The sequence below is a fragment of the Neodiprion lecontei genome, chromosome 5 (assembly GCF_021901455.1).
Source record: "Neodiprion lecontei isolate iyNeoLeco1 chromosome 5, iyNeoLeco1.1, whole genome shotgun sequence".
Lineage (NCBI taxonomy): Eukaryota > Metazoa > Arthropoda > Insecta > Hymenoptera > Diprionidae > Neodiprion > Neodiprion lecontei.
The window spans coordinates 16,121,578-16,148,226 of NC_060264.1; the positions used below are offsets into that span (position 1 = coordinate 16,121,578).

General features: G+C 41.4%; 2 protein-coding genes across 5 annotated transcripts in view; both read right to left on the reverse strand.

The window, feature by feature from the left end:
- The window catches only part of LOC107228136 (zinc finger protein 37), a 185,516-nt gene that overhangs the window by 66,795 nt on the left and 92,072 nt on the right, over nt 1-26,649 (reverse strand). For 3 of the 4 annotated variants that reach the window (XM_046740057.1, XM_046740056.1, XM_046740060.1), the window contains exon 4: nt 20,686-20,883. The exons of the other annotated variant lie outside the window; for it this stretch is intronic. In XM_046740057.1, the coding sequence (XP_046596013.1) occupies nt 20,686-20,883 (198 nt within the window). The remainder of the gene's footprint in view (nt 1-20,685; nt 20,884-26,649) is intronic. 4 annotated transcript variants of the gene reach the window in all.
- Nucleotides 15,702-17,116, reverse strand: LOC124294527. The gene is made up of 2 exons (XM_046740061.1): nt 16,307-17,116; nt 15,702-15,935 (listed from the first exon to the last, which is right to left on the reverse strand). Exon 1 carries the CDS (start codon nt 17,079-17,081, stop codon nt 16,308-16,310), a length of 774 nt encoding a protein of 257 aa, XP_046596017.1. The 5' UTR covers nt 17,082-17,116; the 3' UTR covers nt 15,702-15,935; nt 16,307.

Genomic DNA, 26,649 nt, shown 5'->3' on the forward strand with positions numbered 1-26,649 from the left:
GCAACGGAAAAGCCCCCCCCCCTCCCCCGCACCGTCTTAGTACAAACTACCGGGTGAAACCCTGTGTTTCGAAAAGGCTGGAAAAGAAGTAAATTTATTAGGTTATCTTCCATTATGTTTGTTAACGAATTTCATACTCCTGTCAACTCCGTTATTGATACCGATAGTTTGTAGGTCATTATTTCTAGTTTAGGCTGCCGACCAATACTGTAATGAATCCTTATGAGAGTGATTCTCTCAATAGCGGCACTGCGTATATCTAGTATTGTTTAGGAGATCGATTAATATTTGTAATATTGTAAATTATCTTATAACCACTCATACCCTCTGGTTTAACTTTTTTTTGAATAATATCTGTTCTTAGGATTGTTCAGAATTCTCACGTATGTGTTTGTATTCTTGTATTTGGTGTTACGTTCAATTTTGGATTTTCTGTTCCATTTTTTTTTCTCCCCCCACCTGGGCAGAACTGTGTAAAAGACAGTTGACATGATGACTGCCTTCTCTTCTTCGCAATAAATCTTTTTTTTTTTTTGTTACGTCCGGCGTACTACCCCTCTCTATTTTTCCTGCTCGCTAACTCTCCCACAGTTCTTATATTAATATCACGGTTTCTGTCCTGTCCTCTTATCTCTACCTAGCCTCATGCTACTCACTATCGACTTTACTCATCTAATCCCATTCCCATCCTTCAGCATTTTCAGACCTTTTCTGCACGCATATGTTTTGCGTCTCTGGAGACACTCCTGTTCTAACTTTCAGCAACGTCACATCTAGATTTCTTATATAGCTTCGTACAGCACACTTCGTTCTTATCGCTATTTCAGCTTCTTCGCAATCAATATATAATTGATATCTCAAACAAACCCAACGTTATTCAACCCTCATACTGATTTCCGGTTGTCCTAGTACGTAAAAGTGAATCCAAACCAGTTTATTCCTACCGCTCGGGAGTAAACCTCATTCACGGACGTAACAGCTTCTTACAAATTTCACTTATGACTTATTGATGGATGTGTCAGAATTTATAGCTCCGGCCCACCCCCCCACCAAATACTGAACAGCCGAGTATTTCTTGTCCGGTAATTATTTCCTATCATCACTTTTCTTTTCCTCAGTGAATCTCGCGGTACTGTACCTGGCACCCAATTGGATGAAATGATCGAGATTTCGTCTACTTACAAGGAAGGTATCCCAGCCTGAACTCTCGGATTTGATTTCTTTTATAATACATTATAGTAGACTAAAAACTAAGCGACACGTATTTTTTTTTTATCGGCCATGAAACACTTTAAGAGGGTGAAACCGCTCTTCAAAGTGAGGCATGTCAAGGGGCGTTTTGGCAGTTTCACCCACAAGAACATAATATTTTTGAACCAATCCAACTGGAAAAGTTTTCTCCTGAAGAGAAATGGATAAAGTATTTTTCTTTCTCTCAAAAAATAAATAAATAAATAAATAAATTGAAGGGGTGAGCCAGCCCTAAATATAATCACATTTATGTAAAAAATAGTCAAATACAAGTCCAAGAATTTGAAAAAATATATATATTGTACATTTCTCTATCTAATAAAAAAGTTTCAAACAAATAAACGTAGAAAAAGATTGTAATAACAATAGTATAAAAAAAATTATAATAACAATAGTATACGCATGAAGTTGGCGGTGGGGTGAGATCCCGAAAACAAAACAAAAAGCATCTAGCAAACCCTTTGACAGCCGTCATCGGCTGTTTATGACAGTCTTTGACAAATATCTTTATAGGCATCTGTTTCTGACGCGCAAAAAATGACCATGCAAACGAAAATTATCAAGATGATTCCCGACGGGAATTGTCTTTTTCGCGCGTTGGCGTATTGTGTATACGGCACTCAAGATTGACACGCAGAGGTGAGACTGAGTATCGTTTCAAATATAGCGGATAATTGGTCTACATTTGCGGGTTTTATTACAGGTAATGAGTCAAACGGTGCTGTGATTAGGTCACCTGGTGATTACGAATCACATATGAATAAAAATGGAATATATGGGGGAGAAGCAGAATTAGCTGCAGCTGCGGACATTTTTAAGATAGGTTTAATCGTGTATCGCGAAGAACAAATTCATCCACACTGGATCGGATCACAAAATGAAACACAATTCTCGCTACTCTTCACCGGCGACGGAGACAGTCGACACTTTGATGTCTTGCAGAACCAAAATAAAATTCAGATAGTGAGTAATAAGTATGAAAAGTAACAATCAAATAATAGTAAATCTAAATATATCACCAAACACTCAAAAGGACAGCCAGGATTTACGATGACAATGAAGAAAGGAGGAGTTTCAAGCAGCAGACAAGGCGATGAAGATGGTGGATGGTCGGAAGTATCACAAAAGAAAGAGGAAAATAAAATTGTAAGTGCGAAGAACCAAATAAGCCATAGAATAATATCCATCAAATATTCGTATAACCAGGTAAGAGGACGACCAGGATCGATGTTGACCACAAGAGAAAGAGGTGTTTTGCGGAATGAACAGTGTTCACAACAACGTTGTGAACGCAACTCGTTGGTCGCGCGCCTTCCAACCCCCGCGAAGCAACCAGCCTTGCACACTTTCCAATCACGCGACCCAGAAGAAAGTGTGACGTCACGCACGCCGCTCACGCCACCCACGCAGCCGAGCGCGTTGCGTAATCAACCAACGTGTTCTCCCGCTGCCAAAGACCAACCGAGGCTGCAATAAGAGACGGCCGATCAGACCGATCGGCAGGACACTTCGGGTTCACCTCGTCCTGACGTATCAAACAGACGCTGACGCTTCAACGCCACGCCGTTCCCGCTCATCAACGCTACACCGACTTTGATTGACGCTACAACGACTGTGACTGACGCTACGACAGTTGACTGACTCTACGACAGACCGGACTGCAAGACATTTGTATGACGGACTCTTTTCATCTGGCTTCGGCCAGCCAACTCACAAAGACATCTGCATCCAACCCGCCTGTCCCTTGAATACTGCATCCAATTGACACCCCATCACGACCACTGACCAGACCACCAGCCGTACTGCTTTCTTTGTGGGATGTACGCAGAGCACGACTGACCTCTCCGAGCTATCACCGACGCATCCCAGCTCCAGTATCCCTATTTCCCGAGCCGCAGCGCTCGTTTGTGTCAACTGCCACCCAGACGACAGATAGTGAGTGGGAGTCTCCGGTGAAGACAGCTGAGAACCGCCGTCCCCCAACGCCACCCAGCTCTCCAGAGAGCCGATACACTCCGCCACCCAGGACTGTGACTGAACCCCCTCGACGACCGACATCCTCACTGAAGCCTCCACCGCATTGTTTCACCACAAAAACTATTCCATGTATCACTTGGCAACCCTTACGATAACTGTATATATGTAAATAAAATAAATAATAAGTATAAATAAACTCAACACCACAAACTCATTTTTGATTTCAAGCGACTCACACCTTCCACGCGGTTCGGTCGAACTACGAGCTATCAAATAGCGAACAAACAGCAACGCAAATATAGAGAAAAAAATAATATAAAGAAGGTGATTTTGGAGAATAACCGGCAGAGCGGTAGTAAATATAATTCAACGAAGGGTGTCGAAGAATTAGAAGAATCGATTGTGATTATTGATTTCAAAAATAAATCAAGAGGACGACCAACCAATGTGATGGACATAGAAGAGCGAAAAATTAGACGACGGGAACAGCAGCGAAAATATAGGGAAGCGAACAAAAAATATCATACTGGCTTTTCAACCAACGAACAGAAAGGAGGAGTTTCAACCAGCAGACAAGGCGATGGAGACGGTGGATGGTCGGACGTATCACAAAAGAAAAAGGAAAATGAAATTGTAAGTGCGAATAACCAAATAAGCCAGAGAATAATAATAAACAAATATTCCTATAACCAGGAAAGAGGGCGACCAGGATCTATGTTAACCACAGGAGAAAGAGGTGTTTTGCGGAGTGAACAGCAACACAAATATAGAGAAAAAAATAATATAAAGAAGGTGATTTTGGGGAATAACGGGCAGAGTGGTAGCAAGAATAATTCAGCAAGTCAAGGAGATAGAACGATATCAATAGAGAAGGAACACCAATTTTCAACCAACGAATGGAAGCTTAGATTGATGAAAAAAAGAAAAGTTAGCACAGAAGGAATTGAAGTGGACAGCAAGTGCAGACCTGTCATCAAATCAACATGAAGGAAAAATTAACGACGGAGCCAGGAATCGAACCTGGTATCTAGAGATGCTTCACCGGAGACTTACTCCACTAGACCACCTAGCCGCCCTGACTCTGTTGTCATTAATTTCTCTCATAACCAGTGAGTTCAAATTTGTTTTCATGTACCAACTTTACGTGTTGTGTGAGAATTTCGTCTCTGTATGCACGATGTAAGGAAACTGTAGTGTGTAGATGTTATGTTTACCCTTTCAATCCTTTGTTTCCGATGAGAAGCCCGTAAGACGGCAATGCCGTGTAATAAATGAGATGCGGGCGTCATTTATTAGACCGCATTGCCGTCTTACGGGCTTCTCATCGGTAGCAAAGGATTGAAAGGGTAAACATAACATCTACACAGCCCGTAAGACGGCAATGCCGCCTAATAAATGAGATGCGGGCGTCATTTATTAGACGGCATTGCCATCTCACGGGCTTCTCATCGGAAGCAAAGGATTGAAAGGGCAAACATAACATCTACACACTACAGTCTCCTTACATCGTGCATACAGAGATGAAATTCTCACACAACACATAAAGTTGGTACATGAAAACAAATTTGAACTCACTGGTTATGAGAGAAATTAACGACAACAGAGTCAGGGCGGCTAGATGGTCTAGTGGAGTAAGTCTCCGGTAAAGCATCGCTAGATACCAGGTTCGATTCCTGGCTCCGTCGTTAATTTTTCAAATTCACCAGTTGTTCAAGTTTACATATTTTCAACAAAATTCTCTCGTAGATTAATGATTTGCACACCCGCATCTCATTTATTAGACGGCATTGCCGTCTTACGGGCTTCTCATCGGAAGCAAAGGATTGAAAGGGTAAACATAACATCTACACAATACAGTCTCCTTACATCGTGCATGCAGAGAAGAAATTCTGACTCATACAAATCGGGCACATGAAAACAAATTTGAACTCACTGGTTATGAGAGAAATTAACGACAACAGAGTCAGGGCGGCTAGATGGTCTAGTGGAGTAAGTCTCCGGTAAAGCATCGCTAGATACCAGGTTCGATTCCTGGCTCCGTCGTTAATTTTTCAAATTCACCAGTTGTTCAAATTTACATTTTTCAACAACAATAGTCGTCGAAAAAGTATTTAAAGCACAAGGATATACCATGAACATTGTATAACAGCAAAACCTGTGCAGCCTTCGATTTCGCAATGGGTCTTACAAGAATCCCCTGTTTTGTGTACCCTTGGATGAGGTAAACGGAGGTTACGTGAAATGATATTACACATTTGCTTATGTCACTTTGAATTTAAGGGGACGTTAGGTTTTGCATTTTCGAAAAATCGAATTTTTTTTCGTCTCATCTGATTGTTAAACATTTCAAAAATATATTCCCAAAATTTTAAGTCGAACTGAGCAAAACTCTTGAAGTTATTGTCTAGTTAGTCTCCTGCCCTTTAACACTATAGCTCTGACAGCAGGTATACAGCTTATTCACTTCTATCGTTCTGGTCCATTATCCTGTTTCGAGAATATTTTATTTAGTAAAGACAATTAAATAAAGCCATCAAGACATATTTCATATTTGTATGTATACTTTACACTGTATCATGTTTTAAAACGAGAGCCGAGCGTCAGTTTGTCGTTGTACATTCGATCGTGCGCTTGTGATTTTTTCTCAAAACTACTTTCTCAAAGTCCGTGTTCACTGCCATTTAAAAACTACTTGACCGATTCATTTCAAACTTGGTACACATTTTTTACATATAAAATACCTCCCCCCAACGTTTCGTTGAAATTTTTTTTTTTTTACATTAAGGGGGTTTTCCACCCACAAAATGGCGGAATTCTTCGTGGAAAATAGCAGTTTACACTTTAGATGGCCACTAAAAATTTTGAAATGTAAAAAAAAATAATCTAAGAACGTTGGGGGGAGGATTTGATGATACTTTGACTGAATTTTAATGGTTTTTGATATCAGATAATTTCCGATCGAGATATAGTGAACACCGCAAATTGTTTTTTCTCTGAGACGTTCTGGGGCAAGCTCTGTCACCGGTTGGTTTTTAGATATTTGCGCATAAAAAATCACAGAATATTCTTAAAAGTATACTTAATAATGTACAAAAGGTTTGACTAAATTTGCTCAATCCATACTATTAAAAAAAAATTCTCAAAAAAAATGTTTTTTTTTACGCGGAAACCCTTACCCCCCCCGCCATTAACAAACCTTTTATTACATCTTATGTTTGTATCGCGGATATATAATTTTCTGTCGAGCGTGCTTCTACTCGTTTTCGTAGGCCGCGGCCATCTATTTTTTTTTTGACGCTAGTGCTTACATTTCTCCCTTCTCTTTCTGCACAAAGTGCGTGACATTCGAATGACTTCTCAGCTCAAAAATATCGCCCGCCTTGAAAGACGGAGCTTTCAACAAATAACAAATTTTTGGTATATTGCACTTACGCTACGGTATCACAAACAAGAATGGTACTGAAACTGATAAACTTTTTTTTTTTTTAAATTTAAATTTCTATTGGCAGGATACATATTTTCGCTACCGTACGCTTAACAGTGCCCTTGGCCGTTCTTATACTAACTATTCGAGTCTGACAATCCTTTCCTGGGTGACACTCGAGTATTCACCCTAATACCCACTGCATAGAGGGAGTTTGGTCGTCACGCAGGAGAACCATTGTTCCCACCTTGAGATCAGAGACTCGATCCTCGCGATTCTCTTTGTATCGCTGTTGAAGCCTTGACAAATATTCGTTGGAGCATCATGTGCAGAACTGCCGTGTTAACTTCGCGAGATATTGAAAAGGCGTTAAATGATTTGACGGTGTTTCGTTGAAGTTTCTTTCTGGAATCGCGTTGAGCGAGCCTCCGATTAAAAAATGACCCGGAGTCAACGCTTCGAGGTCAGTAGGATCGCTTGAGATCGGCATTAACGGTTGCGAATTCAAAACAGCCTTGGTCTGAACTAATACGGTATACATTTCCTCAAATGTCAAAAACGCTTCGCTCAATACTCGACGCAAGTGCGTTTTTACCGATTTTATACCTGCCTCTCATATGGGGAGAATATGGTAGGATGAAATGCCACTGAATCGCTTAATCGTTACAAAATTGATCGATTGTTTGATTATGAGATTGCTGAGTGATGAAATCGTACAACTCGCGCAATTCTCGACTCGCGCCCTAGAAATTACTTCCGTTGTCGGAGTAAATATTCGCACACTTTCCCCGACGAGCTATAAATCTTTTCAGCGCGTTTAGAAACGCTGCGAAACTTAAATCGGATACCAAGGGGGAGCCAACGCAGATCCCCGCATCGCGGGAACCCAAGGTGGAGGCGATTCCCGCTGGCGGCCGGCGCGCCGCAGCCTCTCCCCATTCACCCAGCCAACAATTGACTAGAGACCTTGCGACGAGGAAGCACCACGCTCACCACCAAGGCGCCATGGAGCTGTGCGGAGGACGAGATTGCGATTTAGCGTCAAGTTCTGCGCCGCGATGCTATTAAAGGTGCGTGTCGAGCTGCGCAATCGACGAAATCGGATCTTGCCGAGTAACGGATAGCCGTTTTGAATTTGCGTTGTAGAAGAGTACTCGAAATGCTTTTGCCGATTCTTTTGCTTGATGACCGTAGCCTGAGTACGCGTGTTAGAGTAGAGTTAATTTTGAGTCCTTGAGAAAGTTGAGTAGAGTCACGGTTTTAGTTAAGTCTCTCTCGTTTTTGAAATTAAGTACAGCCGAATTCCGCTGTACCGTGTCGAGCCGCGTTATCGGGTTTTTCGGTGTCACCTCTCGAGTAGGTCGGAAAGTGCCGAATTGGAGTGCTCGGATTAGCAAATAACGTTTTCCAATATTTTGAGAAGGTTTGATTTCGGATGCGTTGCGATAGCATATAGTTGAGGTTACGTTTAGTTGCGCTTGCGCTTAGTTCCGTACCCGTTTAGATAAGATGATGGTAATTGAGTTGTGTTGCCTTGAGATTGTGTTTAGTTGAGGTTACATTTAGTGGCGCTTGCGCTTGGTCAAGTTGCCGTTTATTTAAGATAGTGTTTAGTCGAGTTTAGGTGATGTATAGTCGAAATTGTCGTTGCATTGAGCAGCGGTTGAGACGAGAAGTTCGAATATTGAGTTTTGATTGCGTCTGAAGTATAGTGGCGTATAAGGATTTGTTTAGTTGAAATAAGTAGGAAATAAGCTTCGGGTTAAGTCAGAGACTAGTGAAGAGATTGCCTATGCTCGCCCTGCGGGTGAACCAAGTTGTGGGGGGATTTGGACGTGGTGGGGGTAGGTCACGTGCACATTGGCTTGGCCGATACATCAGATTTTGGAAGATCGCTGCGGCAGCTGCGTGCACATCAACTACCTGGGTAATGCAGAGTGACTGCAGAGCTGACTAAGCGGCGTCATGCACGTGCCTCGAGCGTATCTACCGGGTGAACCTGTTTGTTTGGAAACTGCGCCTTCCGCGTTCGTTGGAGAAATCAACAAATGCGAGAGTTCACGTTTATTCACAGACTTGATTGTATTTTGCTGATGATGAATGAGTCTGTAACTGAACATTTGATTGTGATAAGCATATATTTATATTACGGTCTCCTCAATTGGGCCCGTTGCGGAAAAGTATGCTCGTCAATAAGTGCATGACTGCGTCAGAGACCATTCTTTCATTCCAGTACGTATACGCATCAAAAATTTTTTCGAATAATATTGTAACGTTCTTTGACGTTACGGAAAATAAATATGGATCCGCGAGTTTAATTATCAAGTCAAAAATCAAGAGCGTGAATAAAATGTTGTGAAAATGCTTTAATGCGTAATATGTGTTTCTTGTTTAAAGTCTGAAACAAGACTGTTTTTACAATAATGTTGGTTGACGCAGTAACCTTATTCTTTTGAAAGACATAAGAGGTTTATAAACGTCTTTTATCTATGATGACTACTAGATCATTAAAGAGGGGGCAAACTCCCCCCCGAGGAAAAGAGTCTTCCCGACTCGGAAAAGATAAAACAATTATAAAAGTGATCTAGCAGTCAGTGCTCAGAGGTGAGTTGGAGCTGTGGCTCTAAAAATTTAAAGACTCCCTTTTTTACTATCTGGCATTTGCCCACAGTCTCAAGGTAAACCACAGAAAGCCTTGAGCAGATAGTTGAGCGTTAAATAATTTCAAAAATTTATGAGCCTTGTTTTATAAAGGTTAGTGTTATTGAGTGTTATGTGGCTTCATGAATTTGAAGTTATCAGCATTGGTCCAGATCGATGTTGAAAGAAATCCTCTTCTTGAAAGATTGCCCAAACGAAACAGGTTCGGGTGAAAACATCGAGGCGGGAACCGAAAATTCCAGGACCAAACAGAATCAAACCAGACTCCTTTTCATAGGAAATAAGGAAATAGATGGGTGACTGATCCTAATCTTCTTAAGAAACAGCTCACCCCAGAGTTTTGGAAGGACAAATGTGAGTGATGGTATAACAATTCAAATTCACTAAGTGAATTTGGGAGAATACACGAATAAAATAAATTAAATATGTATTCAAAAGGAAAGAAACGATCTTATCTGAATCATTTCTGCGTTCTTCTTCAAAATAAGACCACCAGTCATCCTAAGGAATCGGGGAAAGATTGGATGGGAAAAGGCTGTGACAAGTAACCTGAAAAAGTACTCACAAAAACTGACACTTAAGGTTAATAAAATGTGAAAATCAAGCAATCGCTCATCGACCTCGAAAAATAATCGTGGCTCGATTCACATTTCAAAAGAAACGAAAGCCTATCTGACACAAAACTCGATTCCAGAGAAGAAGTTTCTAGAAGGAACAAAACTCTTAGGAAAACGAAAGATCATTTCAAAACAAACAACTTCTTAAAGCCTTAATAAAGCAAGTATAGGTTAACTTCCGCATGTCAAGGAAGTACAAAAATCTTTAAAAACTTGATCGGCCGTAGCTTCTGCATTTATAACCAAGACAGGAGCCGATAAATAAGAAAAGGTTTGTTTTACTAGCCAATCTTCATGAACCTCATGAATAGTTCTGAGTAGCTCTAAAGAAATGCTCGATTCCTCCTTACGGGAACGGGAACTTACTCGAGCAAAAGAAGTTTCTGGGGAAACTCGCAAATAATTAATCAAATCTACTCTGAGCTCAGACGAGCGAATGAGAAGATCGAAAAATTTTCATCAATTACCTAACCTTCGACGAGCTTCATTTCCCCGACAGGCAATAAAATAGGTTGGGAATGCCTGTCACGCATACCCAAAATAATTCAAAGAAAGAAGTTGACTCCAATGATGATATTATATAAAAACGTCTGAACTAGTTCCTCAAACCAGCCTCAGAAGAAGAGCTAGTTTTGGGATTGAGGATTTTCTTCCCCAACCTTTTTATCTCTTCTTCGCCAATTATAGGAATCTGAATGCGAGTTTTGTATCATTTCTCTACTATTCTTTTTAAGTAAAAAGCAATGATTGGCATCATGTCCTATTTTATGACAAAATAAACAAGTTACTACATTTTGATCTGTCGTAACTGCGCCTCTAATTTCGTGTTTGTTACTCTGATTCCGAAGAGAACCACGATTTTCACGATTATAATACTTGTTATTATTTTTATTTCTGTAATTTCGAGGCGTTGGCTCCTCCGAGTGTTCAAAACTTCGTCTTTCTGAGGTATTTTTGGACACCTCAATCCGACGAAGCCTGCTCAACCCGAAATATTGTTTCCTCATTGCCTCCACCTCAAGGGCTTTGGCCGTTGCCTCCCATAGAGAAGTGAGACCCGATATCCCAACGGCCATTTTGATTTCTGGATCACTGATTGCGTTTAAGAAAGCTTGTGTCGCTAATAAATTGCGAGACGGTTCGTGGTCTGCCAAAGCTACACGAGAAAGCCGTTCAATATCTTGGCTAAGAGACGCGAGGTCTTCGTCTCGTCCTTGTCTTCTAGTCTGTAATTGAGCTGTGTACAATTTTGTCAAATGGTCATTTCCGTATCTTAATTTAAGCGCGGAGCTGAGTTTTTCATAATCGGAAATTTCTTCTTCAGATAATGCCGTTAAAACATTCAAAGCCGGCGTTCGAAGACAAGAGGCGAGGCTGTGGGCCCTCATGGCGGAGTCCCACTGGTTATGTTTTGCAATTGTATTAAATTGACGTTCATAATCTGCCCATGGAATCTTTCCATCAAAAATTGGCGGTTTTAAAGGATAAAAGGGTTTCTCGTTAATTTGAGAAGCAACCCCAGAAAATCTTGTATTATTTAATTGACTTAAATGGGAATAACAAGGTTGAACCTGAGGCAGAGGCTCGGAAAAACCAACCTCATTATTTACTCTTGTTCCAGAAATTGGGGATTCATCTACCCCCCTAATAAAAGGCACAGACCTTGAGTCATGAACATCCTGGGATCGTCCTGGATGTTGGACCTCCTGAGCAGCGGGAACGGGAACAGGAGAGGGAACAGGAGAGGGAAGTGGAGTAGCGACTCTGGAACCTCGAGGGGTGACAGCCGGTTCTCCTGAGCCGTTCACCTGATGGACAGCCTGAAGAGCTGCCACAGTCGTCCGGAACAGTTCATGAAGACTGGTCTCGGAACGCTCTTGAGCTTCTCTATCTAGCCTCCGCTGCTCCAACTGAGAGGCAAGCTTCCTTTCTCGCTGTTCTCGTTGCTCTTGAAGCAACTGGACAAGTTGTTGTTGTTGACTAGCCGCATCCAGAAGCTGCCGTTGATGTCGTTCGGCGGCTTTTTGTAGTTGGCTCATAATCTTTAGTAGGTCGATTTGTGAGACTGAGACCATCGCAGGGACAGGTAAAGAGTCCACTGAAGGTGCACAAATTGTCTCGGGAACCTGTGGATTTTCCGTGATGGAATGTTCTTCTCCGCCACTTTCCCGACGACGAGAACGTGTCATACGACTGTTGCTAATAGTTTATTTCACGCACTGAATTGACTTAATTGAAAAGAAACTCAAGATCCCGCTTCTGACACCAATGTAACGTTCTTTGACGTTACGGAGAATAAATATGGATCCGCGAGTTTAATTATCAAGTCAAAAATCAAGAGCGTGAATAAAATGTTGTGAAAATGCTTTAATGCGTAATATGTGTTTCTCGTTTAAAGTCTGAAACAAGACTGTTTTTACAATAATGTTGGTTGACGCAGCAACCTTATTCTTTTGAAAGACATAAGAGGTTTATAAACGTCTTTTATCTATGATGACTACTAGATCATTAAAGAGGGGGCAATACGGGTGATTTCACCCTTTGTAACAATATTATATCTAATTGAACTGAATCTACGTAAAAAGTAATCAATTGGCTGTTAAGCCTTCAGTAGATGAAGATGCACTGGACCGCCAAAATTATTGTATACAGTTTGTAGCAGCGGGCGTTGTGCTCGTAGCTGGTAATCTAACGATTCTTTCTAATTGATTCAAAATCGGCGAGCTGATTGCGGGACGCGCGTGGCTGCGTGGGTGGCGATAGCGGCCCGCGTGACGTAAGGGGTGCTGTCCGCTGCGGCGCGCGACTGGAAAGTGGATGATGCTCGGGCGCATAAGTTTGGGCGTTTATTGGTTTTCACGAGGTGGTCGTGAACACGCTTTGTTCACAACAACCTTGTGAAAACCAACTTTCCTGTCGCGCGCCACACAAGTCACGCGCCGCAACACGCATCACACACTTTCCAATCGCGCGCCACAGCGGACAGCACCCACGACGTCACACGCGCCGCTGACGCCACCCACGCAGCCACGCGCGTCTCTCAATCAACTCGCGTGGTTTCCCGCTGTCAAAGTGGAGCCGCGGCTGGGATCAGAGACCACCGATCTCACCGATCGACAGGACAACTTCGGTCTCACCGACATTGAGCTACTACACGCTGCCTAGCTCACCGGAGAGCCACTACACGCCGCCACCGAGCACAACACCTATTCGTCGCTACTCCTCATCACTACAGCCTCCACCGCATTGCCAGAGGACCACAACAACCCCTTCCATCACATGGAAATCTAACGTTGACTAATGTGTATATATGTAAATAGGAAATGAATAAGTAAGGTGTATATAAAACAACTTCAATTCTCATCTTTGACACCACAGCGATCAGCTCCTTCTAAGCGGCTCGGTCGGAAAAGCTATCAACAAATAGCGAACGCTTTCTTTTTTGTATTTTTGATAACCGAGAAGAGAAAAAAGGAATGAAAAAAAACAATTCCGAGAGTGTGTAGATTTTTTTCCATCTTTCTTTTTCTTTTTGTTTCTTTATTTGGTAACCCGGAAGAGAAAAATTTCAGCTATCTCTCTCGCAATCATGTGTCGGCTGATCAATCCTTGCGTGCTCTTTGAAGAGAACATATATATGTATAGTTCTCATGTAAACTCTGTTATTTATTTTGTATTCAAGAAACCTGATGATGGTAGGCGGGGTCATGCCGAAACGTCGAATAAAAACATAATCTAGTGTGAATAATACATCTTTTCATCCCTGACCGTTCATCCAACGATAATTAATTCATATATCAACAATATGCGGTCACGAACATGAAACTCAGTTTGTATTATAGAATATGTTATTTCGTTTTATTGTTTTAGTAAATTGCGTAGCGTTTCGAGTGTACGTTCTTTCTCTGTTATTATTAATCTCTCCATTATTATTATTATTATTAAATTACCCCTCTCGTCTCCACGGTATTGAGCTATCTGGTGCAGAAGAGTACAGCCGCGGATAGCGCAGCTGACGATTGAGAAGCTTGTTGATCACGCCAGGGGCTCACCAAAATCTCGCGATCAAATCAATTTTTCCAGCTTTCATCGCGGGTCGTCAATTTAATGTATACACGGTAAGTTCTCGATGACTACTTCGAGTAGCCGAGTTACAACGAAAATCTGACGTTGAAATGCATTATATACAATGTTAAAAAACAACCAAAAAACAAAAGGTAAATCAGTGTTGAACTTTGAAAAATATCTAGAATTAGACCAGAGGAGTTGTACATCAGTATTATAAAATTATGTTTTCCACAAGTACCAATAGTAATTTTGCCAATTTTTACATGTAACAAGGAGTTATAAAATATTTAAAAATCTTAGAGGATCATACAATGCCAGAATATTGTCGTATTGTTGACGTCTAGTCCAGTCAGAATGTACATGACTTTCATCGAGAAAGAACGCATCTCCAAAACTTATTGTTTGGGTAAATTGGATAGCTAGGAAGATATTTTGAAGTTTTCCACAAAAGTTAGGTGCGGGTTTGGGTGCTAAAAATCATTCAAAATTCAAAATTGATAATACAGAGAAATTTTTTTCTTTAGATTTTAGAGAAAAATATTTCCCACAAAAGTTGAGTGCTGTGCTGTCCTTGACAAAATAAGTCCTGTATTTAAATCACGGAGCATTGTTATTTTAATCGTGCATTGCAAGGAAACAAAAGAATCGATTGGTTTCTTTATTTTAAGCGATTCGGTCAATGTTTAAAGCGGTGCCCTGAAACTTATCCGAGGCGTAGAACAGTTTCTTCCCGAAAAATGTTCAATTTTGACCCGGCTACGCCATATAGTTCAGAAACTATAAGCGTGTCACGAACGCCGCACGCATATATACCAATGTCAATAATTATTAATACCGCTTTTAGAAAAGACGAGGCAGCGTAGCTTTAAATTCATATAATATATTCATTTATAAAACAGTTCGTGGCACGACCAAAGCGCAACGGCGTAGTTGACCGTCAGCAACGTCAGCGTCTCCGCGCCCGCCAGATCCTGGGTGTAATTAACACCAGGATGAGGCGAACGCGAGATCACGCGCTTCAGGAATGAATGTCGCGAGGCAAGCCTTTGTTTGAAAATTGTAAATTCAGCAAAAACCTCGCTCGCTGCCCGACGCTCCAAGGGGTGTCGCACGAGCGAGCGAAGTCAGTCCCGTTCGAGACAGGATCAAACCAACGTCAACGGAAACAGGCTTCTTCAAAGCTGTCGAGTATAGAGTTATAAGTCTTGGGTCTCCGACGATTAGAGAGAGCATTCCTCTAAATCTACACGCGGTGATCCAAGCGTCTCGCGTCGCGACGTTAGCCTTCGAAGTTAGAATAAGTGCCAAAAGCTCGAGCCACGAACTCTGTAGAGACGTCTAGTAATAAGAATAGTGATGAATGAGTGTAAACGAGTGAGACATCAGAAGACACCGAAGAGTGAGTAGGAAACATTAAGATAAGAAATTCCTGTAAGCTTGCCCGTCTCTCATTTCTGTTGCCATCTTTTCATTAAAACTTGGGATCCATAGAAAACATTTCTATTACATTAATATCATCAAATCCTCCAATCCATTTCCCAGGGATCGCCCTGTAGAGGACGCTCACCTACGTATCCACGTTAAAAATAAAAATAAACCTCTGCGGAAACCTAGAGGTTTAAGTCGTCGCGGCGAGACCGCTCTGCACGTGACAGGCGATCTGCGAAAATCCGTCCTTCCTCGATTGATACTAATCTTTAAGGGGGGGGTAAGGTCAAATCATACGAAAAAAGCCATGTTTTCGTGATTTTTTTTCTGACGACGTAGTTAAAATTTCTTTACTCAACCAATGGTACATTGAAGTATGACATTCGAAGAATATTTCATCAAATTTTTACAAAGAAATATTAAAAAATACGGCAATGGCAGCAATTGTTCGGACGTGTCTCGAAAAAGAGTTGAATTGCGGTGCCCCTCATAACTTGGTGCTGGATCATCTGAAATCAAAAAATCAAAGTTCATTCGTTAGATAATAGTTTTTCCCAGGTAACGCTGTCGAGTTTTTTTTTCCAATTTTTTTCATTTTTTCGAACACTTTGAAGTGAAAAACACAATTTTTTGGGAAAAAATCGCCTAATTTGTTATTGCGAAATCAAAATTATGAACAAAAAAAAAAAAAAGACTCGACAGCGTTACCTCGTAAATGATGTACAGAAATAGTGTTCAAACTTCAAAAGGATCGGTGCAGTAGTTTTGAAGTTATCAGGGGCACCGACTTTGAAAACGTGAGTTGTGGGAAAAACGCTTTGAAGTTTTAAACACAAAAAAATCCAGTTAAAATGTTTATAAGCGAATTTTATCGACATACCTCACACTGAGTCATCAATGCCAGGTCCATACAGGATGTTGCTATCATCGATGATGTCCAATGCATCTTTTTGCTCCTGCCTACGACGAATCCTGCCTTCTTTGGTTTGTCGTTCAGCTTCCTGCTCTGCTCGGCTTATGCGTGTGGAGTCAGTGGATCGCGCCCAGTCATGAGCGCTTGATCCACTACTGATTTTCATGTCTTGCATGAAGGTGAGTAAAGCAAACGAACCTTCATTGAAGACACTGGCTGCCACATAAGCTGCAATTTCAACGACGACAGAGGTTCCACTCAAGTGCTTCGGTGAGATTTTCCAAATAAGTTGGTTCAAACTCTCATTGTTGTTCTGCGTGAAGCCTCCGACACATCGCTCCAGGAGGGCATCTTTGCTCAGATCTTCGTAGATAGGCTTGATCGCATCCAAAACATCCTTGGGAAGAGCACAATACGTGTGTTTGAATGAATCCAATGCATTAGCAGCTGCAGCTTTTTGCCATTCGCACCAGGAGTCCGCGCCGCTCGGGCATTTTTCGTGCTGTGGATTCTCGTCCGTCGAACTGTAGTGAAAGAACGTTGTCCAGATAGCGTTCTTCATATTTTTTACGGAATCAGAGTGACATCTGATAGCCAACCCGTAGTATACCGTCAATTTATCGATAATTTTGGCCGTAAGCTTCCCTTTACCAGATAGACTCTTTCTTTTGATTTTCTTTCCGCCCTTAGTTTCGGTATCTACAACGGTCTTTTTGACTATTTCACGTAGACGAGTGCCCATTCTTTTTTGAACATGTCCTACACATTCTTTTTTTTCTATTGAAAAATCATCACCATAAGGTTTAGAATTCACTAACCCGGAGTAAGCTTTGGAGTCACCGTCGCCGATATAGTTGCGATATCGTACACCATTCTTTACCGAGCGTTGAAACATTGTTTTTATCGCTTCGACCTCCATATTTCCAGCTGCACCAGTATGATTTGCCCGACAGTTTCCAGTATCTACATGAGCTTCATGCCACACTTCGTATTCGGCAGAGTTTAATTTGTGTTCCCAAGTTTTACATTCGTGGCAGTATGAACTTTTGACGAGAATGTCAAAAACTTTACCTGTAAAGTGACCGATTAGCGAGGTGACGCCGAATAAAGATGAGTAGCCTCTTTTTTTCCATGTTCCGTCGCCTGATACACTGAGTTCGTCGGCATCTTCAGTTTTTTTTTCTTCGGCTGTTGCTGCTCTTTCTTCTTTTGTAGCAGATGAAAAAAATCGATTCGCTACTTCTCTTATGGTCGAGCACATTTTGTTCACGTAATTATTGTACGTCGGTCTTGATAAAAATGAACTGGACAAATCCATCAAGCCGCAGAACTTTTCACAGCCAACTAATCCAAGGCCTAATATCCTCATCACGAAGGCAAACCGATAATTCACTTCGTAAATACCAGAGTTTATTCGTGCACTAGACGGAACGTTTGTAATTTGTTTACAACTTTCGCACGACACTTTGATGTGAAATCCAAGACCTTCTTTCTTAGTGGAATGAAAATTTATTTTTCCGTCACACTTCACACACTTCACTAGCGTAGCAATTGTTGCAAAGATCAATAAAAAATCAATTACCCTATAATGTTTTTCAAGATCCTCCGTAATTTGATCTTCAACGGTCATTTTTATTTTTTTAGCTGACGCGCTTCTTGTCGTAATGTCTTCGCTTTTCCGTTTGTGGGGAGGTAAAATTTTTTTGGGTCGATATAATCTCGAACTAGCTGATTGTCTATCAGATCTTCGAATTTTTTTTGGCATTTTTGTAATAATTTAATAACAAAAATTATTGAAAACGAAGCTGAAATTATGCGAAAATAAGAACGCGTGGATACGTCTGCTCGATAGGATATTTCCTGCTGACTGAATTTTGTACGCCACACTGACAAAGTATATAGACCAGGTATAGACACGTATGTCCTTGCCTTGAAATTTCGATAGATTGAAGTGGGAGGTAAGGTACTACATAGAGAACGAAACATCACGTACATGAACTTGGCTCGCCAATTGTCGAAAATGTGAATTCGGACTATTGCATAATTTGCCGTTAATTAGCCGTCAATTAGTCGCGCGACTAAACATCCGCCGTCGAAACATCCGCCGGGTAACAATAGCGCGCTCGGGTCGGTTCGGGTATAGGTACAAAAATCCGGCAGGTATAAAAATACTCATAACTTCGTCAATTTTGCTCCAATTAACTTGAAATTTTGACACAATATTCTTCAGATATTACGGATTCAATTTCAAAAATAAAAAAAAAATGCAAGAAAAAAAAATTAAATACCTTACCCCCCCCCCCTCAAGTCTCACAAGCTACGAAAAAATCACGGTAATAGTTTTCAGTACCCACTTTCAGAATATACCAAAACAAAAACTTTTTTTCTTTCCCAAAGTACGTTTTTCCTAAGGTTAACCGAGTCCGTATGACTTACAATGTTACACATTTCGAGAATAATGCGTTTATAATAGCGAGGTTCTTCGTGCAAGATTTTAACATTGTCATAGTTAAACAAATGGTCAAACCGTACTGTATGTTAGCTTAAACCGTATAATGGTCTTAATAGTCTAAAGGTTACGCACGGTATGACGATAAAACTTGACGGATTATTATTCTTTTGACAAATCACATTGTGATTATCATTCATGCCACAAATTCTACGGACTCTAGTTTTAATAGTTTTATGAAGTAAATAAGGAGGGAATTCATATTTTAACAAGACCTCTCTCATAGTTTTGAGAGTTCCTTCGTGGTAACAATTATTCGCCAGTTTTATGCCTCTACCCACAAGATTAGTAAGAGTCCTAATTTTATATGATCTCGGACGGTGGGAGGTGAAATCCAAGTAACGTTGTGACCATGTAGGTTTTTGGTACCAGTTCGTATGAATCATCGATGAATTATTAATGACAGTGACGTCCAAAAAGTTTATTTTATTATCTACCTCTGCCTCGCAAGTGAATTGTAATCTGGGGCGGAACCCGTTAAAAACATTCGATAATTGAGGAATAAATTCTGCAGGTACAACTGTGAGAATGTTATCCACATATCGATAATAAAATAGTAGCTTAAAGGTCAACTTTTTTTGTTCTCTTGCCACGAGATCGTTGTAGAGATTACAGGACTTTTTCGCCGGATTTCATGTTGGTGATTTCATAACTCCAATATAACTTGAATGGAGTGTTAGTAGAGGAGGAGAAAGAAAGAGCTTGGGAAGGATCTAGTAGCTTAATGAAGATTTGACTGCGATTTGTTTTGGCCACTCCTTTACTGTTTCCGTCTGTATATAAGGTTAGCTTTCTTTCTCAATCAATGGCTGTCTTTTTATGGACATTGTTTTTCATTCGGGAGTTTATACTCCCCTACTTATGATGTCCCTTGTAAATCATTTATTAAATAAATTAAATCATTTTTTATCCGATGATTGATGGCAAACGATTCTAAGCACACGGTCCGAATTTGGAAGGTCAGTACTAATATCTATATATCTAATAACTAATAACTATAATCTAATTGCACTGGTTATAACAATTTGTATTACGAATGATATCGAAATTTCTCCTTAGAATTCATTATCGTGAATATTAAATTCCACAGCAGCGTTTTATTGCGATACAAGTGCATTAATTTTTATTTTATATACCTAGTTTGTGAATTTCATTGGCACAAATCAAGTTGGTTGATGGTTGATGGTTGGTTGTTTACCTTCGGCATTTTTCAAGAAAAAGTTTAATTTCAAGAATATCTAAACGGTTTCATACAGATTTTCAGTGATTTCTAGATTACAAACAAACTGAAGTGATTGCATGCAATTTATGAGCGATGTAATTAGAAGTAGTTTGCGGTTTCAACGAGTAAATAACCTCTCGGTCATCGCTCATCAGAGAAAATTGATTTTCTTTTATACATAGGGGAGACCGCGGCAAAGTTGGGCACTTCGGAAAAGGACATAATAATGGTTGTTCAAATGACATTTGTCTATTTTTTTACTTATTATTGATGAAAATCTATCATTTTAATTTTTTTGCTCTTGCCCTTTGTAGCGAAGTTCCGAACTTCGAGAAAATCCAAAAACAAGAGAATTATTGCTATTCTTACCTGCCTCACTTTGCTCCGATCTCTCTTCTCAGTATCCTAGTCTGTATTGTTGTGCTGGATTTTTTAATTCAACCCTTTGAATAGCGAAATCTTTTTTTTGACTAAACCAATCAATTTTCATCAAATTCCCCTCTTAAATTTGCTATCTCTTTTCGTATTTGCGGTAGACATGATTAACAGCTATGAAAACCAAGGTACGAAACTATTCTATAAACTATGCTCTAATCAAAATAAACAATTTCTTACCTTTTGTCGCACTGGTCACATTGATATCGATTTTTCATTGTGTCCGGTAAGTGACAACGACTGTGAATGTAGAGAGCGCTTTGCTGCCTGAATGCCTTGCCACATGTTTGGCAAATATGGGGCCGGTCCTCGCTATGAATTGCCTTGTGTGATTCTAATACTTTTTTATGAACGAAAGATTTTCCACAATCCTCACAGCTGGAAATGCATTATTTATAGTCAAAATCTGAGCATAATAATTTAAATTATCAATGATCTTGGTAAGAGGTGATTCGAAGAAGAACTTTCACAAAATATACTTTTTGTTCTGTAAGGCAAAATTTATAAGGCTGTAAGTTTTTAGTAGAATAGAAGGCAAGATCCTGGATTTTTTTAACTGAGAGAGATAACGATAAAAGTTCCAGGATCTTGCCTTCTATTCTACTAATAACCTACAGCCTTATAAATTTTGCCTGCCTATATGAGCTAAACGTGCTATAACGATATGTTTAGAGTGCTAAAATTTCAAATTTGGATTTATTGTAACTCGCAATAAAATTTGAAAATAGTGACTTTGAGCGTTATTACATAATTTGTAACGTAAGAGTTTGACAAACGGCAAGCCTTTACATTATTCCAAATAAATATTAGTTTCTGAACCATACATTTATTTTTTCTTCAAATTTTCCGCTTTAGACTCTTGCATAACGTACAAGTTGACAAGATATTTCATACACTCTGGTCAACGAGTCCATTTGTCTCTGTACAGCATGTTGATGAGGCAAATAACAGGCTTGCGATGAAAAACTTTTCTGAATACTTGTACCCACACTTGGGGACAATGAATCTGAGACGGTCAATTTTTTACATTAGACAGTTATATTGGCAACACAGAGAAACCTACAGCGCCATAGTGGGCCGCGAGCGCGAAACAAACTCAATCTCAATAAACATAACACAACCCATGACCGTAGAATCGCGGGGATAATGACTTTTTGGATTGACACGGTCATTGGTTATTTATTTATTTGATATAAACGGGGAGTATCCCCAATTACGGGCTGGTAGATGCCACCAACCTTACAAAAACCAACGGCTTAGTCAGCATCGCCTCAGCCCGCGCGGCCAACGACAATTAGGCTAAAGTTACATGATCGAGGACTAGGAACTAATGAAAGAATCTGTAACATAGAGAGAGGGCAAACAGGAGTCGCCGTTTAGAGCAGTGAATATGTGATCACTCAACCCAGCCAGCACTGTATAAATTATTCAGCGTCGATCTTAACCGCAAAAGGGACCCACCGAAGAGTGTGACGTTTCCGGCGTGTCTATTTCCTAGCCTCAGCACACGCGGTTTCCAACTATGATAGCCATAGTTAGCTCTGAAAAATGAGATCACGAAAGGGTCTGGATTCCTGGTTGCCCCTTCAGGTCGAACAAGTGAGCTAAGACCAGGCACTCTGAGCAAATTGTTAAGTATACAGTACAGAAAGACGAGGTCGGCTATATGTCTCCTGCTCTCAAGTGACCTAAGGTCTAGAAATACGCTTATTCCTGTATAATCGTGATCATAGGAGTCCATCGGAAAACTAAGACGATACGCAGCGAACCGCAGAAATTTATGTTGCACCCGCTCAATGAGTGTACAATAGACTCGGGCGTGAGGCGCCCAGATAACATATGCATACTCGAGGAGAGGCCGAACAAGAGCCGTGTATAGAGTTAGAATCGCTTTACGGTTATTAAAGTTTGCAGCTACTCTCCTAACGTATCCCAGCATCCTGAGCGATGTAGTTATGATTGTCTTAGTATGATCGGTAAAACATAATGAATCATCTATGATGACTCCCAGATCCCGCACCGAAGTGACCACACTGAGGGGCTCTCCATTACTATAGTAGACTGGGCGCATAGAAGCCCACTTCCTGGTGAAATGAACTATGTGACACTTTGGAACATTGAGCATTATCTCGTTGTTAGCACACCACTCCGCCACCCTATCCAAATCCGATTGCAAATCAAGTGCATCTTCAACTGAGATAATTATACAAAATATTTTCATGTCATCAGCGAAGAGAAGTGTTTCTGAACCGTGTATCACCTCGAGAATGTCGTTGATAAAAACATTGAATAAGAGAGGCCCCAGGTGGGAGCCCTGCGGAACACCAGACTGTACAGATATGCTTCTAAAGACAGCTGGTTTGATTCTAACTACTTGCGACCATCCCGTCAGGTAGCTCTCAAGCCACGCTAGGAGTGCACCCGAAAAACCCGGAGCCCCCAGCTTAGCGCATAAAATACGATGGTTAACTCGATCGAAAGCCTTGAAAAAGCCAGTGTACGCAGAGTCCACCTGATGGCCCCTCGCAAATGCCTCGATTACATAATTAAAGAATAGTGCGAGATTCGTGACCGTGGATCTACCTCTGCACAACCCGTGCTGCTCAGCAACAATAATCCGTTCAAACTACGGAATTGATTTTTTTCAAATAATTGCTTCAAAAAGTTTTGGAATAGCGTTTAAAACCGAGATAGGCCTGTAATTTGAAACACAGGACCTATCGCCTGATTTGAAAACAGACGTGATTGAGCTCACTTTCCACATATCCGGGAATAAACCCGAGGCAAGGGACCTTGAAAAGGTTAAATGTAACGGCCGTGCAAGAACAAACCTATACTCCCTGAGCAGCACAGGTGGAATGCAATCTGGACCACTATCTCCCGATGGATCAAGATTGGCGAGTGACTCAAAAACTTCCTCGATAGAAATATTCAGGTGCGAAATCCGGACGGGGGGATTCATAGGCAGTGGTGGATGTGAGTCCAGATCCGATGCATACACGGACTCAAAGTGAGACGCGAATAAATTAGCAATCCCATCAGGCGTGGTGGCCACTCTATCATTAAGTGACATAGAGCTCGGAATAGAGTTATCAACTCGACCGAAATTCGTGAAATTCCAAAAAGCCTTAATGTTACTACAGATATTAGTTTGATCCATGTTTATAAATTGGTGATAACACTCGCTCGCTATAGCTTTACACTGTGCCCTGAGTTTTGAGAAGTATCGATAGCTCTCAAGGGAATTCTCCGATTTATATTTTGCGTGCGCAATCTTCTGCGTGACCATCTTTTTCAACTCCGGCGAGAACCACCGGGGGTAGGTCGACACCACTTGATTCCTCGACGGGACGAACCTGTCGATGCCTTGTCCAATCATATCCGATAGGAAGGAAACCCACGAATCGAGAGAATAAAGCTGCTCTTCCCAAATCGACGAATAGAGGTTTATGGCCAGAAAGTTGATCAAGCCTTGGTAATCGGTTCTTCTGAAGTCATAGCCACCCACCAAGTTACGAGCAGGTCTAGTACGGTGGTTATCCCGGTGAGTAATATCCAGTGCCGGATGGTGTCCATCACACCGAAGAAGACATTCATTGGGTAGCCCCACCAGAGCACTACCGTTAGAGAATAACAAGTCGAGCATGACCCCACGATCGTTATAAACTGTATTCAGTTGACAGAGGTTGAATGTGCTAAGGTCAGCAGCTATAATCAAGGCCGACTCTAGCTCGTTAAGGAGAGCACCCCGGGAGACATCAACTGTTACCGAATGGCCATCGGATCGCCAGGACGCGTTCGGGAGATTATAATTACCCAGAATAAGCAGGTTGGATGAACGCATCATAGTGAGGATCGAGTGGATGCTGTCACAATGAGCTTGGTACGTGGCAGGCGCCGATAAAGGTGGTGAATATATTGCTCCAACCACAGTGGCTCGGCCCGCAACCGTTACACAGACGAAGATTTGTTCGATGGTTTCGTTGGGAGAGGGGATACTGCGACTACTCAATGCATCAATAACTGCGATGAGCACCCCTCCTCCCCTAGTACAAGAGCTCGTATTTACACTTGTCACACCTTTTTTTTTTTTTTAATGTAATTTTATTCACAGTTTCTCGTGGTTACATTTATACATGATGCCGTTTTGGCTTTTGTTGATAAAACATGTGTGATCATATCCTGGTGATTGTGTTGGGTTTGTCTTGCGACGCTACTTCATTGTTTGTTGTTTTGGTGACTGGTGATTTTGGTTCGGTGTTTCGCGACTGAGGGTGGAGGTGATCATGATTGAGGTGAGATTTATCTACAAACGATGTGATGGTGGGCGTTGCTAGTGACGCGGTGGGGTGAATACGGAGTTACGCAATCGTGGGACCCCGTTGTCTATCCCGGTTAGGTTGTTGTGTAGGGTTGCTATTCTTTCCAGGTGCGATTTGAAGTTTGTTTTGGCTCTTTCGCGGAAGCTTACTTCGTCAAGCATTTCGTATAGGTCAGCGGTTGGGAAACTCCTTGGTAGGTTTCCTGCTATTTTGATTACTTTTTTGTAGGTTATTTCTAACTTTTTTAGGTTGTTTTCGCTGTACAGTGGATAGAGGCAGCCTAGGCCATAGTCTAGTATGGGCAGTATGCAGGCCCTTATGAGTTTGTGTTTTATGTGTTCGTCTATTTTACTGTTCCAGTTTAGGATCCCGGATAGCATGTGAGTTGTTTTGCGTGCTTTGTCTGTGATAGTTTTTGTGTGGCGTGCCATATTCAGTGTGCAGCGGAGTTCGATGCCTAGGTAGCGGATGCTGTCGCGTATCGGGATGTGTACGTTGCCTATTTTTATTGTGCGCTGGTTTTGTTTGTGTCCTATTATCATCGCTTGTGTTTTGCTAGCGTTGCACTGGAGTCCCCAGGACTCGTAGTACTTCGTGAGGGTTCGTGTCACTTTTTCGGCTTCTGATTTTGCTAGTCTCGCGTTCGTGGATTCTGATATTATACAAGCGTCGTCGGCGTATTGGGCTGTAAGCTGCATTCTTCGGGGATGTCTGCGATGTACGCGTTGAAGATTACCGGGCCTAGGACCGAGCCTTGGGGTACTCCGCATTTTTGTGTCTTTGGGTCGCTAAGTTCATTCAGGTATTTGTCGCGGATTGTTCTGTCTTGCAGGTAGCTCTGTAGCATTTTGATTAGTCCGGAGTCTATTTCTTTTCTTGTTAATTTTGTGTTTAGGGCAAGGTGGTCTATGCTGTCGAACGCTTTTGACAAGTCTAGCGATACTACGCAGGCGGTTCTGCCACGGGACTTTACGTTTTGTATGAAGTTTACTGTTCTAGTTAATTGGGTTGCCGTACCGAGTTTTTCGCGGAAGCCATGCTGGGAGTTTGGCGTTAGGGATTTTATTGCTTCCATTCTGTTGAGGATGATGCGCTCGAGTGTTTTGCCCAACAGGTTGATTAGTGTTATTGGCCTGTAGGAAGATGGGTTTTCGGGTGGTTTCCCGTGCTTATGCAGAAATATGCATGTCCCTGTTTTCCATTCGCGTGGGAAGTGATTTGTTTCGAGACAGTAGTTATAGATGTTTTCGAGTGTTGTGTAAATGGTGGAGTGTGCATTTTTTAGTGGTTTAGCTGTGATGCCGTCCGGGCATGGAGCTTTGCCGTTCTTGAGTTTGGATATTGCTTTTCTTATTTCGGTTGTGTTCGTTCGTTCCAGGGGCTTGCTAGGCCAGTATTTAGTGTCGGTTTTCAGCTCGTCCTTGACGTTCGTATGCGTGATCATGGCAGTGTCGAGGAGTTTTGTTGCTACGTCTTTTTGCGAGTTGTAGTCAGAGAAAATTGGGGCTATTGTGGGCGGTCTCTTCATGGCTTTTTGGATTCTCCAGAGTTTTTTGTGGTGGTCGTCTTTTGACTCGATGATATTCGACCATTTTTTATTATTGTGTTCTGTCAGTCTCGTCACGCATTCTGTCCTAAGTTCGTGATAGGTGTTGCGGGCTATGAGGAAGTTTTCAGGGTTTGCGTATCTAGTTTTCATGGCTTGTCTGGCTCTGTTTCTGCTGCGGATCAGGTCTTTGATTTCCGGGGGAAGGGGATTGTTGGTGCCTGCTGTTATTTTTTCGCTCAGTTCGGAGGTGGTTCTTTGGATTTTTTCTGTGAT